The following is a 20878-nucleotide window of genomic DNA, read 5'->3' as shown; positions in this document are numbered from 1 at the left end:
CTGAATAAAACAAATCAACTATCCAAATTGTTAGCTTTATACAATTTCATACAAAATACGATCAACAAGAACCAAAGAGTCCTTAATATATGTAAAACAAAATACAGAGCAGAATTAAACATGATAAATCAAACATTATAGTTGACATATATGCAGCACTGAATAAGAAAGTCTTGAGTCCAGACTTGAACTGATCAACAGAAATTGATTGCCTCAGATTATAGGGAAATGAGTTCCAAAGTTTTGGTGCAACAGTAGATAAAGCACAGGCTCCCTGAGAATAATTAGATCATGGAATTTTTAACAAACATTTGTCTGACGATCTTAGAGTGCGCGCAGGTGTGTATGGAACGAGAAGGTCAGTGATGTAAGATGGTGCAATGTTGTTGATCCTTTCCATGTGTGAAGAAGATAATCTCAGGACAAAGTGATCCAACAATTGTGTCCCAGATTGTACCTGCCTAGCTATGATATACCTGATGGACCTTACATGTACGCAAGACAAAGAAAAAGATTAACCTCTAATTACTATTAATTACAATTGATGGTTCTAGTAATTCACTGTAATCCACATGCTCAGATAAATAATCTACTACACGTATGTCTAATCTTCATAAGTTACTTTAAATCAGGTCACTTTAACTTGATCACGTTCCAAATTCAAGTGCACTTACTAACATGTTTTATGCTAAAAACAAATCTGTAAAATTATTTTGCACAAAGCCATAATGAATCTTATAATAAAAAATTAGTTAATTTTAATACATTTTTACACATGTAAAAATGTAACCCCTTTAACGGAATCAGCCAAATTTGTTGTGTTTTGTAGGTCAACAAAGCAATTTCTACATAAAGTTGTTGTAATACGACATAAATCCCCCATATAGAACTCCTTGTTAAATAGCCAAAACAGACATTTCTTTCACTTTACCTCATTATTTTAGCATTTACCTCATTAAAATGGACAGAACCTGTTCTTGACAGTTTATATTGCTAATATTAATTTGTTGTGCTGTAAGTCAGTTTAAATTTAATTATCACCAGCACATATTAACTTACATTCGTATAATGTTATTTCAGCATTTTAAGTAAAGAATATCAGAATTTAAAATTAAAATTTGACAAAAATCATACATTGTGGTTTAAATAAAATTGTTGACTTGTTTTACTCTGTGGTATAATGGCATGTATCAAATTCCCCAAGCAAATGCAAGTTTATGATTTTCATGACAATAAACATATATATTCACTTTTCTTGATTTCTATGATATTCTATATCTATTTTTGTTTTTCAATGATCCTAATTCTATGTTAACCTTCACACTGACATGGTTGTTTTCAAACCATGTAACTAAAGCCAGAGAGGGATATTCTACATGATATCCATAAACCCATATGGATGACACAACCTTAATCTCCCACAGGGGGTGTAGCTTTCAAATGGAATTACCCATTAAGGTAACCCCATTTGAAATTCACTCTCCCTGTGAAAGGTTAGGGTTGTGTCTTCCATAGGGGTGAAAGATTTCAAATGGAATTGCCCAATTAATGACAGTAAACTATACATCCTATGTTATTGTTCCAACTACTAATAATTTAATTTGCTGGAAAAACATCCTTTCATTTTTGAAAACAAACACTTTTCAACAGGTGTGTTAAGCTTTTCTTGACCTGACTTATGGTAGGAGCTGGGAACCCCCTCCTCCTACCCTTTGCGTACACTTTTGTTTTATATATTCATAATGTAATGTTGTATGAAAAGGCTTCACAGGCCACATCATCATCATCAAGGGCAGTATGTGGCATGCAGGCTGCAGGTAGCCCCCCCCCCCTCCCGCTTACAATTCACACACAAAAATTTTGAATATTAAAGAATTAATCACAACATGTCAATATTATTTTCTTTGAAAATTACTTTAAAATACTCCCCACTTCAGTAAATTCTTTGATTTCTTATTTTGTTGATTGTTTGTTGTCATGACAACTTGTTTTTCTCCAAGTTGTAAACTTTGAAAATAAAAACACGTACTGTGAATATCAAACTTACTTCTTATACAAAGAGATTTGCGATGCAATCATCATTATTTTACTCACATTACTTTATGCTTCACCAATAAACACATCATGACATAATGATTAATTCAATTAATTACACAACTTACAAAAGTCCTGTATAAATTATGCTGAGAAAGTAACAATTCATGATTGATACCATCAATATACTAATAAATTAACTTAATAGATAGGATAGGAGCAAGAAACTTCTGCCTCAATATAACATGAACATGTAGATATCACATACGCAATCCTACCTCTATGTTTGTCCGACTAAATGCGTCACAGGTGGCCAAAGAAACTCAATTCCACAATTTAAGCCATCTCAAAAATAATCCAACAATGATCCAACTACACAAACAATATCAACATCATATCACCAATAAATGTCCACTTGCTGCTATGGTAATGACACACAAAAGCGATGATGACAGTTTTAATTCCAATTATAAAGTCTCCCTTGAAAACCCCGACGACGTACGGACGTACCATCCACAGGAAATCAAACCACCCAAGTGAATCACTCACAAAGTACAGATACACAAAGTTTAATTCATAGGAGGCCAGCTTACTAGCTCGATAGCGTAAGCAGTGAGCTCCAGTCAACATGTGGGCTATTTCCACACACACGGTGATGGGCCTTGTCCATATTACCTCATTATGTACAATGATGTCATACATGTAGACTTACTCATTTGGAAATCGCAACATAAATCAAAGCTGTGCCAAATATCACCCCAGAGCTACCCGGTAACATCAACATGCGAGATAGGATTCATTTTATGTATTGTCTGTATTAGTCGTTTATCTCGCCTAATTAACGTTACTAATTAGTGGGTGTGGGTGTACTATAGTAACATTTTTTTAATCTGAAAAAACTTAGTAAATATAAACAAACAAAATGTGTTCACTTAATTTTTGTGAGGTGTTATTATAAAGACCGCACAAAAAGTAACTTAGCCATATAAAAACACCTTTAACTTCAAAACTATTAATCGTATTTGGTATTTGAAAACATACCGGGAGTAAAAAAAGACAATAATTACAGTAATTTTGACTCTACGTTTCTTACAATTTACTAAGTATTGTTCTGTGTAAGTTTGAAGATGACAAGTGATTGATTTGAATTCAGCGTGAAGATAATGGCTGGTCAAAAGGGGGAAGCCAAGCCGAGGGGGAAAAAGCCATTTTTGGCACACCTGTAAAAAGGCTTAGGAAAACAGTAAATATGCAAATTTTCCTTGCAGGCTGAGGGGGGGGGGGCAAACATTTTTGGCACACTGTTTGGAAATTTGACCGGGGGTGGGGGGGGGAGCTCATAATTACCCCTGACAGTGACATACAGGAAGTAAGAGCTGGGGGAGGTTGTATCCAGTTGGGGGAATTTGAATATTCTATCCAGTTTTGCATTGAAGTCACTGTATATATTCACATGACTCAGTTGCCTCATTTTACCTGAGTCTTCAGTTACAGGTAATGTATTCTTACAACACTAGTGCCCACTCCTCCCCGTCTGTGAGTTCATGTGCATGTGTCGGCATGGAATCATTCATACAAATAACACAACCCAATGTTTATTTCTGTGGTTTAGGTTTGTATTATACCTGCACAATTTAGTGTCATACCAGGAAATCAAACGGCACCTATGATGAGTTACTACAGAAATGAGGTCAGATCCAAACTTAAAACCAGGTCTCATAATTGTCTTATGACTTGTAGGAAAAAAGTACAGCAATGATCATGCAATCCTGTCAAATATCCATGAGACATATAATGGATGAGACCATTGGGCTATTCCAGTTAAAATCTATACACCCCCTATGGAAGACATGACCTTAATCTCCCATACAGAGGGGTGTCGATTTCAAATGGAATCACCCATTCAGGTAGACCTATTTGAAATTCATACTTCCTCTATGGAGATTTTAATCTTAAAATTTTAACCTTAACAGGTCACATCCTTCATATATAGGGGGTATGGGTTTCAACTTGAACTGCTTAACGGTCTCATCCCAGTGACATAGTTTGTTTGTTTGTTTGTTTAAACAGTCAATCCATGCGGAGACACACTTGGGTCCTGATGGGACCAGGCTCAATCTAAATACTCAGCCCAGCCTCATATAGACGAATCCAATTTCACACATTCCTACACCTCAATGGCAGCCATAGCTGGGTCCCCGTCGGCTCCATCTCACCTAAAATGTGAAATGATGTGGCCTTGGAGGGTATTTTAAACTGCATTCTATCACCTGTGTCACATGTAGACACCAGAGCACTTTCCCTACCCAAACCACCTTTTTACTTGTTTTCACAGATTAACGGTGTATTTCTTGAGTGGGGCCCCCCTGAGCACTCTCCCTAGCCAAACCACTTAAATATGCAGACAAAGAACTTACATCTTAATATGACGGAAATGTTCTAAAGCTTTAACTTCTACATCAATCAAATCCTACGTTCCATGTAATCAACTGACTCATTTATCACCAAGTACCCAATGGATATGAATGCATTAGACTATTCAGACAACCAACCTAATACCACCAAACGAGGGAATACGCACATGTATAGACTTTAAAAATTGGGTGCATCACATACTGATCTATCTCAAAAAGCTGCCTTGTGTGATTCTTATTATCATTGTTGCATTTCATCATGCTATTTTATATTTCAGCCTGCTTCTCTCTTTTTATGAATGAACAAGCGATTGTAATATTGTGATAATACTTTAAAATGAATACATAAAGTTCATTTTACAGTGTATCTCAATACAATAAAACAACAAAAATAAAAAGTCACACAAGGCAGCCTTTTGAGATAGATACACCTGACGAAATGATCTATTACAATAGACGTAAGCACAACTATTTCCTAGTAGCACAATATTACAAACAACACCCACAAGCGACACTCACCCGTGAAAGGCACTTCCTGTTGCGCACGCACAGTTTCGCCAGTTTCTGCTCCGACAGGGAAAAGCCCCCTCCATTGGTTTGGTTAGTTTCGACAGGCTCAGAGTTGGTGCTGCTGTGGGCCTCGTCGAATAGCATGACCTGGCTGAGGCGTTTGTACTCATGCTGCAGTTTATTGATAGCTTCTTGCAATGCACGGGCTGTTTCCTCTAGTTCCTATAGTACATGTGTGGATGAATGAGTCATAGAGTATTGGACATTAATGGCAACATATTTAGAAACAGACGATAATTATCTTACTTTTTAATACCCGTCTTTAATTGCATTACATCAGACAATTGCTTTCTTGCAGTCTAGGTTCAGCTACTACAGATACATTTTTTTGTAGGTAAACGACTTAAGAAATAAAGGGTAATGCATTATCCTTTACACGAAAATAATGTGTCCGAGGCAGTAAAACGTAAATAATGGGTGAGGCGCAGCGAACCCATTATTTAAACGCTTTTACTGCCGAGGACACATTATTTGCGGTAAAGGATAATGCTGCACCCTTTATTTCTATTCTATTACCACAAAATGGTGCGATTTAAAGAGAAAATATCACATTTTTTGCCTAAATATTTCAAGTTCTTTAACTCAAGGTGGAGCGCCTACGCGTAGCCAAAGCGTAAGTGATAGCGAGTATTGCAGACCGCGTAACCAAGCATGATGCTTCGCGTAGAATGCGTAACGACGCTAATATACTGCATCGCGCTTTGCAGTGCGCTGCGATGCGAGAAGAACATAAAGTTTGTTGCCCTTGACACTTTATCGCTAATTAATGGTCTGTCACGTGATCGCGCTTTCAACAAATCACAGTGCGCGATTTTGAATAATGGGTCGGGGGGGTAATAGAATGACCAATAATTCTCTGGCGCATTGAGGTTTAAAAAACCCATGCACACCCTGATTTCTCTCATTTCTACATTTAAAGTTTTGTGTTCTTCTTTTTGTCTTATAAACATGATAAAGAGTTTCTGCTCCATCTTTTTTCATGGAAGGAAATTGGTATCACTCATCCCTGATGGTGTGGGCCATAGTGCATTAAAAGAGGACTATCATCAAAACATTCCATTCAATGGCATATACAACAGTACGACAGGCGGTCCAATTTTTTCATATAGCATTTTCCATGTTACATGGAGGACCGAGGCCTATCATCAAGTCAAAATTTTGAGTTGAAAAATGTATTTTACAATATTATTGCTCATAGAATGGTACGGGTGGTACTCCACAATTAGGAGATTAGACTACCACTTGTTTGCTCACACCATCTAAACTAAACTAAACTAAACAAAACAGATCTCTGGTCTAAAAGTTTTCTAGGGTCACAAGTAAAAATATGAGCTTTCTACAAATGCCGAATCTCAATGCATTCAATCGGTTCACCAACTGATATGGTGCAATAAAAGTAATATGCTAATATATCTTGGTTAGAGTATATGTTGAGTATATTTCAACTGTATTGCATGAGCAAAAATGGGGAAGAATTGCATCTACACATCTGAGTATACTTTGGGCCTAACAGACAATAAAAGTGCAACAATATCAATCATTGCAACGATTCCAAAACAAACTTGAATATGATAAAAAAAAAACACAAAAAAAGCTTACCATGCTTAAGTTTCAGGTGTATTGACCTTTTAAAACCTGTAAAATGATAATAGCTAATAATAACCCATCAGCTAACATTCACGGATTTCCTTTCTATTTCTTTGGCACGACCTTTTGCAAGCAATATTTTTAGCTGCAATTTTGATGTGAAAATTGACAGAAATCTTAGAATAGAGCAGTATGCAGTGTTGCCACACTTTTTCAGAACAACAGGGTAGCAAGCACCAAGGTGGCGGTGGATGGTGTACAAGTAGCCCAATATCTAGGAAAATGCACCTAAAAAATACGATATTTGGGTGATTGACCTGCATTTCGCACAGAAAACACCCAATTGGGTGGATGGCCACTTGAATGGTCACACTCTTTGGTTTTCTTTTCCTTCATAATATCAATATTGGGCATAACTATTGAATACCTCACCAAATGGACCCTGTGGTTAGGGGTTAGAGGTTTCATTCTTTCCTGCCGCTTGCCGCTTTGACAACAATTCTACTTCACCGTGCAGTCACGCCAGAAACGCTAACGGCGGCAAGCCGATATATCAATCACTCCACCACTTTGCCCAAAGCGGCAGGAGTTGAATTCAATGTAGCCCAATTGTGCCATAAAAACCATATTAGGTAAATCCTGACAGTACACAGTGGTGGGATATTTTGAGCTAATTTGCCAGGAAAAATGTGCCAAAAAATGCAACTGTTCAATATCAGACATGTGATACAGGGTGAGCCATAAAATGTTTGGCAAGACTTTAAAATAGTGGGGACTATTCCAAGATTATATTAGGAATAAGATTAGGGTTAGGTTATACGGTTAAGTCATGGAAAAGGTGAGGATTAGGGTTAGTATAGGCAGGATTTGGTCAGGATTAGGAGTATTGTATGGATCAGTGTTGGATAGAGTTCTGGTTAGAACTAGAATAGGAATAGTGTCCCTCATAGTCATGTGGGATGATTGGATTGTTCTATTTCCCTAGACCTGACTGGTATTGGGTCAGGTCAGATCAGGGTTTTTTTTTAAAATCAAATTTGACATTCTGGTTCTGTTTTGGGGATTTTTTTTTTCAGAAATCAAGGTAGGCCACAAAATAAAATACATAAAATCTTGAAAATACAATACCAGGCTTGGTCTTTGCCTCAAACATCTACCCAGTACTTTATTGACACCATCACTTTGACACCATCACTTTGACAGGATCCCTTTGACGGGATCTGTTACCAGAACTGCAAGGTAGGAGATCAATGGCTGTCAAATTCACCAGCTACTGGGTGGCTGGGTAAAATTGTTTGTTTGTTTCTTCCTTTTTGTTTGTTTGTTGTTTGGATTGGAGCCAAAAAGTTTAAAATAAATCAGGCTAGGCCAGATAAGAGGAGAATTCGCCGAACTCCCGGGTCAGAATCCTGGGCCAGAATGATGCACCTGTTCCCCAGGACACTTATCCCATACGTAATAAGCTACAATCCTGTACAAATAGTTGGAACACTTGTGTAAAAGTAGGACTGTTTTTCAACCGTATTTCTGTTAATAGTTGGACTAAATTATAATTCTGTTCTACTGGACTTACTATTTCAGATGGCTACAGTATCACGTCATATCCATGACACATCATCAGGCCTTCTGATCTTGAATTGGCTCTGTATTCTTGACCTGTGACGTCACGATGGTAGAAGTGACGTTATAAACATCTCAAAAAAAGTAACTAACCCCCCTTAAATAATGGTCATTATTCAAAAACGGGCGATTGTATTACAAATCTGTAAAAATGCATTGGACGCAGAATGTATTTCTGCGCATTTTGACACCTCATTTGTAGCAATTGACTAAATATTGACATCACAGCGTACATTTAAATCAGTGTAGCCCAAGATTTGAAAGTTGCAGTAAATTCTATTGATTTTGCATTTAGTGTAATGGAAGGAAATCTGTGTAATGATATCTGAGTGTTTTTGTATTGTAAAAATTTGTATGTAAGTGCAACTTTCAAATCTGGACCTCACTACATTAAATTGACCGGTGTTTTATTGTTTTCTGGGCTATCGTATCAAATGAGGTATCAAAATGCGCAGAAATAAATACTGCTTCTAACGCATTTTACAGATTTGTAATACAATAGCCCCTTTTTGAATAATATCCATAATTATTTAAGGGGGGTTAGTTACTTTTTTTGAGATGTTTATTTGACATTCTAAAATTGTGCTTTCTTTGGTGTGAAGTCCAAACTCTTTTCTATTACTACAACCCTCCTCATTCCTCACCAAAGGGTGCCTCTAGGGAGGGCATGACAAAATCAACAGGTTACAAAATTGAATGGCGAATGGGGGAGCACATTGGAAGTACCCATGTGAAAGTGTTAAAACAATTTGTCCAGAATTGTAGAGAGTTACCTTTCTTTGTAAAAGCAGATAATAAAATTGGGGGACAATGCTGAGGACTCTACTTTCCTTCCACAAATACATGCAAATATGGCAGACATACCTTCTCCACCAATTCTTTTGGTATAGAACTAACCTGAGGAGTTAGGGATTGCAAGACTTCATCAAACTCTTCATCTGGCAGCACGATTAGCTCTGGACCACTGACCTTGTAATGGCCGCCACCGCCAAAATTATTTACAATGGAGCGCACCTGTAGCATGGGATTATATAAATAGCGGTTACATAAAAAAAATTACATTTGTAACATTTTGTTTAAAATCTGAAATATTTGATGGAGTAAATGCATTTTATGAGTTTGAGTTCGAGTTGTTTCAGAGTTACAATTTAGAGTTGATAAAAAAAATAAAAAAATGATATATTTATCAAAGGGTAGATAGCTTGAACAAAGTCAAGATTTTAGGGCAAATTTAAAACAAAAAGGTTTTTTTTATTTTCCCCAAAATTGTTGACGAAATTATAAAAAGTTGGCTACAATTTGACAAATTTGGGCCATTTTTTTTTAATTGGGAAAATTTTGAAAAATGTGAAAAAATATTAAACCCATCCATATACCAAAATTAGTCTTGAAAAGGGGTCATTGGTATACTAAATGGTTAAAAATACAACCAAACTTTGCAGCACATCCCCTGTATGGTCATTTGTACTTGGTACCACCCCTTCCCCATCTGTCACTTAGGCTTTATTAATTGCTTGGTTTATTCCCAAACATAGACTCTAAATTGGCAATAAATATTTCAGAACAGCCTACAATTTGTGACGTCATCCCAAGAGGTCATCAAGCAGTTCCTTGAGAAGGAAATAGGCACTTAACAGTTTAAATTACCAGGAATTAAATGATATAAGGAGGTTATTAATTTTAACCAATACTGGCTTTGTTTAGAGTACATGATCAAACCAATTAAAAAGTGTTAACTGCAGATAGTTTTGTGACAGTTAGATAACAAAAGAAAAGTACCATGACAAAAATGAATTTGCTACAAATCCATCCTGGTTTCATTCTCATTCAGTCAAAATGACTGCAAGCCAGTATTAAACGGGTATGTGCCTGTTCTAACGTCAAATATAAACTGGCCTCAAAAAGAAACTTATTATTTTTCATAAGGTCATATCTTAAAATCCACTCCATAAAAATGAACAAAAATTGCACACAGGATTACTTCAATACTCTACTTAAACACAAGCAGTTGTCCAACTGACACAACAGCAAAATGCACTGACATGGAACACCTTTCTGGACCAAAATTCACATCCCAACATATTTCTTTTGTTGGGTTCCAATTATTCGCCTGTGAATGTGGTCCCGGAAGCTGTTCCGTGTCAGTGCATTTTACTGTTGTGTCAGTTGGACAACTGCTTGGTTACTGACATGTGTTTAGAATAAAGTATTGAAGTAATCCTGTGTGCAATTTTTGTTAATTTTTATGGAGAGGATTTTAAGATATGACCTTGTGAAAAATTATAAGTTTCTTTTTGAGGCCAGTTTACTTGCTGAGCTCCTTCTTATTAAGTTCTAACCGATGAACCATTATTTTGAGTATCGGCTACCCATTTTTTCTAGAATTTTATCATCAAAATGCCATAAAATAATGCCAAAGCTTTCAAATTCTCTTATTTCAGCAAATTTGTATTGTAAATTTGACAAATTTGAAACAAAAATATAATTTTTTCAAATTTTCTACCCATGCAACGACCCCTTCACAATTTTATACAAAATGATCCCTATTTTTCATTTATTTATGCTCAATGACACCCCTTTTTTAAACAATAGGCAATAGTCCCCACTTCAAGAAGCTGGTAGGCACATATCCATCACCTCATAGTGCAAATCACCTTTTGAAACACAGTAAAGAACTTTTTTTTAGCTTCTTTGAGTCAGATGGGTTTTTTTTCCCAACAAAATAATTTAAAATTTTTGATGAAAATAGTAAAAAATAAAAAATATTTAAAAGGTTTTTCGGTCCGAACGTTTGGTACTGTTAGTCGGATGACAAGCAAACAATCTTTTTGGGGGAATCAAAAGTTAAACTGTCACATGGTTGGGACCTGGTCATTAAGCAATTTCCTCATCATCTGACCTCAAATGATAATCACTTGACCCAAGGTCATCATCCTGGACATCCACCAAGCTGAAGACCAAAGGTTTTGGTTGCAGCTTGGTGATGATTCCATCTGCTAATAATGTGAGATATGATACACTCAAGGAGATAGACCCAAAGAGTACCAACTCAACCATGTTTGGGACTCGTCATGGGGAGGGGCAAAATAGTGTTCATCTGGATTATTTTGTCATGTGCCTCGTAAATTTCAATTCACTTGTTCACATTCTGCGTATAAATGCAGGAGGTGCACTATTATATCTCCATGTGTGACAAGCCAATATGGCATATTGACAACAATATTAGGCACAGGACAATTTTGAGTCGGGATTCTTTGGGACTCTCATCTCTTTGGGTTGACTACTTGACTATATGGAATCAATGCATAATCTGTAATTTGTCGGTCACAACACATAGTGGCGTAGCGCGATTTTCCAAAATTTCCGTTTCACATAGTGGCGTAGTGGTTTAGAGCTAGCTATTATCCTATAATAGTTATTCCAAATTCCTTGTTAACTATTAAAGATACAATTTAATAGTTTGAACCTTAAGCTTTAATTTTATATGGAATTGGGTCACTGAGAGATAAAAGTAGAGGAGTGTCGACTCTGTTACTAGTAGCATATCCATCAAAAATGTTTTGATCGGAAACATTTTTTGTCCTTCACGTACGCCACTATGTGTTGCGACCGACGAATTATAACAATAAATACAAAATACTTGCCTTGGATTCCATAATTACATATGTTCCATTACACCATGGTTACCTGAAAAAGAAGGTCAAACAAAACAGGATTATAAACTATTAGTATTTGCCAATAAAACTACTGATCATATCAGATATATCTAATCATATAGGACAGGACATCGCCAGTCTACAGCTTCTGCAAGAAAACTGTTCCAAGAAGGAAAGACGCCATAACGTGTTTTGCCAGAGGGCAACAGTCACAGACATATAGTCTGTATTTTGGTTTCAAATGGACACATGGCTAATATCGGGCTATTCCATCTAAAATCCACAGTCCCCCTGTGAAAGATTTTGGAAACATCTTCCACAGGGGAGTAGGAATTTCAAATGGAAATTTCAAATGCAGCTCCATTTGAAACTCACCCTCCCTCAGTGGAAGATTCATGTTGAATCTTTCTCAGAGGGTGTATGAAATCCTAATGGAGCTGCCTAAATGTGGTCATTCCATATGAAATTCATACTCCCCCTGTGGAAGATATTTCCAAAATTTTCCACGGGGGAGATGTGAATTTTAAATGGAATAGCCCATTAAGGTAGCTGCCTCGGATACAACAGCCTTGCAGAAAAATAGCTCCTGCGTCTGATCAGTCAGGTCTATTCATTTAAATCTTTAACATAACAAAGAAAAGTATTTTCCCCAGTCTTATAAAAATTGTAACAATTCTTATGTTTTTCTTTATTTTTTGAAAATTCCTTAATTTTGACAGTTTTGATTTTTTTGCCCACTTAGGAAGGAGCTATGGTTACCAAACTTTCAGGGATGGTAAATAAGCTTAATATCTAAATTCTCTCGTCAGTTTTTGTGGATAAAGTGTTTACTTTTTGAAAAAAATTATTTTTTTAATTTTTAATTTTAGGGAATGTTAGAAACACTGTAGCTTAAAATAGAAACACTTAATTGGAAAAAACTGACGAGAGAATTTAGATATTAATCTTATTTAACTTCCCTGAAAGTTTGGTAACCATAGCACCCTTCCTGTTGGCTAAAAAATCCTAGAATTTAGGTAATTTAGTGTTTCTAGAAAAAAATCAAAAAATCATAAAAAAATACCAACATTCCTGTTAAATATATACTTAAGTAACACTAAGTTAGAAAATTAACTTGGTTTGTATTATTCTGTGATATATTGGCAGCAAAATGAAACTTAAAACTTTTATATACAACTGCTATAAAGGAGAGAAAAATCGGTTTTAATAAAATCTTTGTTTTCAAAAATGTTGCTATTTTGAGAAATTGGCAAAGTGCCAAAAGCCCTTCCCTGTAGTAATTCAATGGGATTTTGAGATGTCAAAAAATTGTGTAACTCAAAAACGCTTTGTTGGAAAAAATTAAAACTTGGCAAGTAAGGTTTTCTCATCAATACACACATCCTATATCATTTTCAAGGAATTCTGAGCATGACACCGTAGCCGATACAGCCACCTTAAGGCAATGCACTGATGCAGACTGATTGCAGATGGTTAGTCTGACTTGGTGGATTGCCACAATTCTTAGGGTCGGACGTCCACAACACAGATTTGATGTGCATTATTTCCTGTTCTTTTTCTTTACGACTTCCATCAAATAAAACTTGTTGCGTTGTTGGCTGGTTTCCACTTGCACACATATATTTTGCAATGACTTAATCCTTCACAATGATATACATGGCCTACGTGAGAATCTACTCAATCTACCACAAATCATACAATATGTACATTTTGTGAAAACACATGCAGAAGATGAAACTCATATGACTGATTTATTGAAGCTCTATCTAAGCTAATCATTAGGTTTTCACCGGCGTGTCCAGGATCTGTTCCTGGCGGAGGGCTCAGAGGGGCTTTCAGAATGGCTAAAATTGCCGAAAAACGGCTCATTTTACATGATTTTTAACAAAGTCGGGGGCCACCCTGGCCACGCCACTGGTTTTGTTGGCTAATATTTGTCAATCAAATCTGAGACTTTAAAAAACCAAAAATGAGAAACCATACTAATTTTGTTACATATGTGTATGCACTACTACGGAAAACTTCATGTAACCCATCTTCATCATGAGAGTGGAAGAAGCATTGCCAAAACTTGTAGTAGAGAAAACTATTTTAAAGTTATCCATTTTCAGTTTTTAAAATGATTAAGTTTAAAAAAAAATTAACAACTTATGATCAAACTTAAGATCAAATAAATACTGTATGAAATTGACTATAACACTAAGTCTAGTACAACTCAATGATATATATTGAAGCTAGCAAGCCTAGCATAGCCTAGCTAAGCACTTGAGGGCATGTTTCGATTAAATTGCAGGAAACATTTCAGGTGATGAATCTACTTATTTATAGTCCATACTGTCTGGAAATCACCAAGTTAGCAAGGATTAAGTCCGACTGCCTGCAACACTAACAATGCAACTGGCAACCCAGACCAATATGACAAAATATGATTTTTGTGTAAACATATTATGAGCGTGTTTTAAAATGGTGACTAAGTGTATTTCTATAAAAAAAACAAGAGACTTTCATAATAATATGGCAGAATTCCACATGATTATTCAAATGTCAGCAGACTTCCAATACTGCCCTAACGACAACCCTAACCCCAACCCTAATTCCCCTCATAGGCATAGATCCATAGACTTATTTGGTCGCCAAAAGGCACTGGATTCACTATACTTCAAGAAATATTTTCCAACCCCATCCCCCCAATGTCAAAAAGAAATCTACGCCACTTATTCCCCTGGTGTGCAGGATTAAGCAGAATTATGCAGGAGGGGGGTTCCTTCTGGAAATGAGGGTATGGGGATGTGGGGCAGATTTGGGGTGCATTTTCAGTAATTTAGTTTAGAAGACTGGGAGTGCATTATCAGCCATTTTGGTTTATTGTTGGTCCTCTATTTCATGAAAATTTGGTTTAAGAAAGGGTGTTTTTTTCACACTTTTCTTGAAAAACTGCAATTAATTGTTTTGTTATATGCTCAAACCTTTCCCTATTTTATGTGTGCAAGGTTGTTCCATGTTGTGCGGACTAAAGATCACATTAGTGTACGCAGGGAATGTAATGACAAATTGGTAGGGTTGGTCAGTTGGTTTCAAGTCACAAGCCTGGGAAAACTTCTTTTTTATTTTATCTATATTCATTGGTTTTGATCCCAAATAACATAAATGTTCTCCTTATTTAGAATTAGATGCACATTGATTCACAACATTTACTAAATGTTAACGAAACAACATCAAAACTATCTCAGGTCTAATTCTTAATATCACAAATAAATGTAAACTTGAAATAATGCCATCTTGACCATTGCAACAGTTTTGATTTTTGGGCTTCCCAACACACACATTTAAGGGATCGGATAGCAAGGTTTGCATTGTATTTTGTGGGACCTGAGAGCACATAAGACACATCAAATTGCATTCTGAAATATGAGTAATGTCCTACTGATATCAAATAATTTTGATTTTTTGAAATTTGCCATTAATACAAATTTTATGGCAAATTATTAAACATCTATATTTTTGATACTTGATAGTCCTTAAACAAATCTAATGATATGTAGTCTAGCTGGGAGGAAAAGCCATCTATCATTTGAAAATTTTGACCTTTCGTATTTAGGTCTTTTGGGGAAAAAAATGTACATCTTCAATACAAAAGGTCAACATTTTTTAATGAGATGGCTTTTCATTCGAGCTACAGATACTTTAAGTACATATCATTCAATTTATAAAGTTTACTTCAAGAACTGTTAAATATCAAAAATATCAATTTTTAATAATTTGTCATAAAATTTATATTTTATCACAAATTTCAAAGTGTCTGATGTGCTCTAAGGCCCCACATAAAATACTGTGCAAATGTTGATATCCGATTCGTTAAAACTTCAAAAAATACAGAACTGAGATACAAGCCTTGTTACTCGCTCAAAATTTTGTGATCATATAACATATTCATTCTCTGTGACTTACACTGGCTACCGGTGAAATACAGAATCATTTATAAAACTTTTCTTCAATTACTTTTCAATGTATTGACAGATTTCATCCAGTATATCTTCAGGAACTTATTAAACTTCATCAACCAACTCGCAATTTACATTCATCTTCAAACATCATGATTCTGTCAAAGACATTATGACCATTGAACAGTTCAAATCTGTTTCGCACCCATCTGTTTCAACTGCGTTATTAATAATTTCTCATGCATTTATACTGGGGCATTTTTAATCTCTATGTTTAATTTTGTTTTTCCATTGTTCCAAATTGTTTTATATTGTATTTTGTATACAATGTATGTCAGGTTTTCTTGTTTTAGCACATTGGGACTTAATTGTATTTTGCGCTTTATATAAAAGTGGTTTTTCATTCATTCATAAAGCATGGTTCAAAAGATATAAACAAAACATTGGGTTTTAACACGATTGACGACTTAGACTAACACCATATACATGAATAAATTTGCAACTCTATGAAACGAATGTAATCCAATTAGTGGTGCTAATTAGCATCCTTCGTTAACATAATATATTCCTCTTCCCAGTGACAGCTAGGCAAGGCAATTAACAAGGAAGGAATTAAACACATGGAATGTATCAAATGTACAGTGAATAAAAATTCCCTTTAAAAGGGAAAGCCAGCCTCAATGTAGAAGAGGTCTTGTAATTACGGTAGTTTTGGTCAATGTGAAAGGCATTTTTAGGATCACGGCTTACTACATCCATGTTACATGACAGTCCACCAAACCATCAACGGTGAGAAGATGTACACTGAAACTGCAGAAAACATTAACTCCTAATCTCCTGTCAACTCTTTAATTCATTATTGTTCATTATTATTAATTCATTATTGTTCTCTAAATTGTTCTGTTCTGGTTTTATTTGTCTTTTCAGCTTTTTGGCGCCCTCTACGGAGGCGCCAAAATATAGGCATGACTTTGTGATTCTTTGTGAAAAGCTTCTAATTTCACTCTTGCTAGATTGACTTCGCAATTGTTTTGCTAAAATTATGCTCAGCTCAGAAATAAAACCACAATTTGCTTGGATTTTATTTTATTATTGTTTTCTGATATGCACAGGATAAAATGGTGAGCGTATATTCTTTGTTTAAAATACAAAATTAGGATTTATAAAAACACCAAATAAATCCTGACCTTTGTATGGGTTCAACCAGTTTACCGTGTGCCTTAGAAACCCGATAGACGGTGACATTTGACCATACACTAGGATCCACAACATGCTCATCTATCATGGGAACAGTTCTTAAGCCCTAATACATTTGTAGGCCTACTTTCATCCTTTGAAAATTTGGGTACACAAACTCATACTCTGCAACTTGAGGTCAAATTTTGCACTATGATTATGTAATTGAGGTTATTGGACTATGCCATTGGGATGAGACTATTGTGGTCCATAGTGATAACATCAATTAACGAGGACTCTACTGATGGCTTTTGTTTGCTAATTACCATAGAATCTATATAGCCGTTATTGCCAAAGTTGCAATATGGTGGCACAATTGGGCGGAAATCTGTATGCAAACAACAGGGCATATTAATTATACATGTTCTACATTGTTGTATTTTAAAACACTGAAGACCAAAATTGACGTTATTGCCATGATTGGATCATGGGGGTAGTAAGCCTACTACAACTCTGGCGGAAATTCGTTGCACACCAGGGCCACACCAGCACGTTCTGGTGTTAAAAGCACGCAATCGAAGCTAAATATGGGATAGTTCCGTACTATTTTGTATAATAGTTGCAAATGCACATTCAGATTACACTTGCCCCTTCCCCCACCCCCCCATTTTCCAATGTTGGGAGACTGTAATGTAGAAATGATGACGATTTTGTCCAAATCAACATTGCAATAGGGGAGCGGGAAGGATGTTAATAATTAACGCTCAGGTGTGGCAACATTTTTCGCCAAGGTTGTAGCTATACTACCTCCATGATTGGATTAAGTAAATAACTAAATCCTGTTATCTACCCAGCAATGTTTGCTTATCATAATAATTGTAACAAACTGTAGACAGAAAAGGCAAACAGACAGAAATTTAGAGTTTTAAATTAGAGAGTTGACAGGAAGTTGTAAGAGTTAAATTGTTATGGATATGATTGGTGTAAGAACGAAAAAGTTGAATGTCAGATCAAAGTCATCCGAGGTGAATTAAGTAATGTCAATCACAAATTGTTACAGGTCATTTGAGGTGGACTAAGTTTATATTTGGATTGTCAGAACACCTTCCCCAATCAGACACATTTCTCTTGTTTGGCTTGACTTTGCAAAGAGCGTCTAATTTCGGTCTTGCTAGATTTACTTCGCGACTGTTTTGCTTAAAAGTATGCCCAGCTTAGAAATAAACCACAATTTGCTTGGATTTGATTTTATTATTGTTTTCTGATATGTTCGGGATAAAATGTTGTGCGTATATTCTTTGTTTAAAATACAAAATTAATGGACTTCTTTCTATGCTAATATTACATTATTGTTTTAAAGAGAAAAAAATTATCCAAACAGTTGGGCCCATTCCTTTTTAAAGGAATTTTTATTACCCATGATCCAATTTTTTAATACCATAACTTACGAACTCAATTTCTTCGCTTAGGAATGTCCGATTTTATTGGGGAAAACGGCGTTGTGGAGCAAAATAGCTCTTTATGTGAAAGCCTCCAAATTTATAAGCTGTCCAAAAGATGTCTGTTTTTGACATGATACGCCACATTTCTTAAAGACCCATTCAGTGATCCCAGTGCAAGAGTAAAAAATTAAAATTGTTTATAAATTGCTTAAAAGAGAAGGATAGGCCTAAGTCATTCAAATTGTCATTTGGTATTTTTGAAATGCCAAATTTGGCAAAAATGAAGAAAACAGCAGTACTGACGAAGTTCAAGCCCGCCATTCAAATACTTGTAGCTAATTTTAGATACTGTCAGTATCTAAAAATACAGATTCGTGTAAAATGTCTTATTTTGTCTTAAATAGGCCTACACGGCTTTTGGCTGAACCATTCGCAGACTTAGCACATCTATGTAATAACAAAGGTACAGTACCAAAATTTTGATGATTTTTACGATCGTCCGGATGAGCAAATCACTGAATGGGCCTTTAATATTAATAATAGATAAGCTGCCTTTAAAAATATTATTGACAATGTTGAGAGTAGGAATTACCTTGAAAAATGTCTCAAAAATACAACATGCCAGTTATATTCCGGTCTGAAACGATCAGACAATATTTTAAACATTAATAACATCATAAACCCAAATCGTGAAAAAATCACCCCGGTAGATTTTTGGCTATTTCTCCATTTACGATCCTGCCCAAAAGTGTCTGCTTTCGATATACCACGTCACAAATACTACACTGCACTGACTGCAGGTTTTAGTTAAAAGGGCATTTCGTGATCCACAGCATCATCCCTAACTTTTCTCAAAAAAGTTGAGATTTTTATATCACTGGAAACCTCTGGCTACATAATGTTTATGTACAAAATATTTCTTGCAGATTAATTAGTTAGCAAAGTAATCGTGAAATTTGAATTTCGTACTGGTATACCAGAACAAAATTGCAACACATTGTGTACACATAACCATGCATAACTCGTAAAGGCAAAATCGGAATCAACTGAAATTTTTTAGAATAAGCTTTTTTTTGTGGATATCTACTGAAAAATGTCATATAAAGAGGATGCTAGGATCACGAAATACTCCTTAAATTCGCCATATAACATAATATAAACTCACCTTACATGTACATTTTTTATTTTAAAATAATTTGATATTAATTACATAATGTATAGTTTACTATATGATAGATGGTGGCAAGAACATTTATAAAGGACTGATTACTCACTGCAATCTTCACTCTTGTGTGTTTTGACTGTAAGTTTATGAATCAAATAAAAAAGATAGAAAGTAGCTTCACTTACGTTATGTGTCATTTTATTTATAACATAGAAGTTATTAAATTAATAAAGTAAGACAATTTATTTATCTATAAGTGCATGTCAAATGGGTACATTGTTCAATACTATAGGCCTACATGCATAAATTATGCCCATATTATAGCTAGGCCCTAAAACTTTATTTTGCATCGGATTTTTCCCGTTGAAAAGGCAAAACTGATGTTCATGATAGCAACTATTTCATCAATAGCATTTTGAGTCATTTTTATCCATAAAACGACACAGGATAGGATAGATAATTACTTTGACATCAATATGGTCCATATGATGAAGATTTTGATTCTTAGATCTGTTATCAACATGATATCACGCTGTTCAGTGGTCAAGGACCCCGGGTCAAAGACACTGAAATGACATACTTTTCTTCTGCTGTCCATATGATGCTGTATATTAACTATTATTGTTACATTTTAGGCCTATACCTAAAACTTTTAAAGTCATATTAATTCAAACATAACTTTGGTAATACTCACTCGTTTTCATTCGTTGAAACGGCAAAACATACTTACTCTTCCTTACACATCGAATTAAAATATTTTAAAAAAAATTCAACCACAAAAAGTTTTAACAAAAAGTCATTCCAATACCAATAAAAATTAATCTCTTGAGCAAACTGACCCCATCCCAGAAACAGGTACCAGCCCGATGGGCTGGCGAAAAGACTGGAAGTGTTTAATTGCACATTTTGTTCAGTATTTTTATCCCGGGGGGGGGGTACTCAAGTTTGGTTTTGGTAGGGACGTGCCGCTGAGATTTTGGAAGTAGACCCATAAATATACCAATTTGTCCAGAAATTTGGACCCATTGATATACCAAAAGTCAAAATTTTCGGCCGAATTTACCTAAAATTGTCTTAGTTTTTACAAATTTTCCCAAAATTTTGGGAAAATTTTGAAAATTTTGGCTAGATTAAGGAAAAATTGGGCTGTTTTCCGAAAAAATTGAGAAAATTTTGAAAAAAGGACCCATTCATATACCAAAATAGGCTTTGAAAAAGGGGTCATTGATATACCTGAAGGCTGAAAATGCTACCCATGTTTGCGGCACGTCCC

At 35.4% G+C, this 20878-nt stretch overlaps 1 protein-coding gene across 2 annotated transcripts in view; it reads right to left on the bottom strand.

Moving 5' to 3' along the window:
• LOC140148131 (uncharacterized) overlaps window positions 1-20878 on the bottom strand; it is an 83250-nt gene that overhangs the window by 43984 nt on the left and 18388 nt on the right. For both annotated transcript variants that reach the window (XM_072169988.1, XM_072169989.1), the window contains exons 3-5: window positions 11870-11912; window positions 9123-9239; window positions 4968-5180 (exon numbers count right to left, since the gene is read on the bottom strand). In XM_072169988.1, the coding sequence (XP_072026089.1) occupies window positions 4968-5180; window positions 9123-9239; window positions 11870-11881 (342 nt within the window). In that variant the 5' untranslated portion in view covers window positions 11882-11912. The remainder of the gene's footprint in view (window positions 1-4967; window positions 5181-9122; window positions 9240-11869; window positions 11913-20878) is intronic.

This window comes from Amphiura filiformis, chromosome 3 (genome assembly GCF_039555335.1).
Source record: "Amphiura filiformis chromosome 3, Afil_fr2py, whole genome shotgun sequence".
NCBI classification, from domain to species: domain Eukaryota; kingdom Metazoa; phylum Echinodermata; class Ophiuroidea; order Amphilepidida; family Amphiuridae; genus Amphiura; species Amphiura filiformis.
This window is presented reverse-complemented; position numbering and strand designations above follow the sequence as displayed.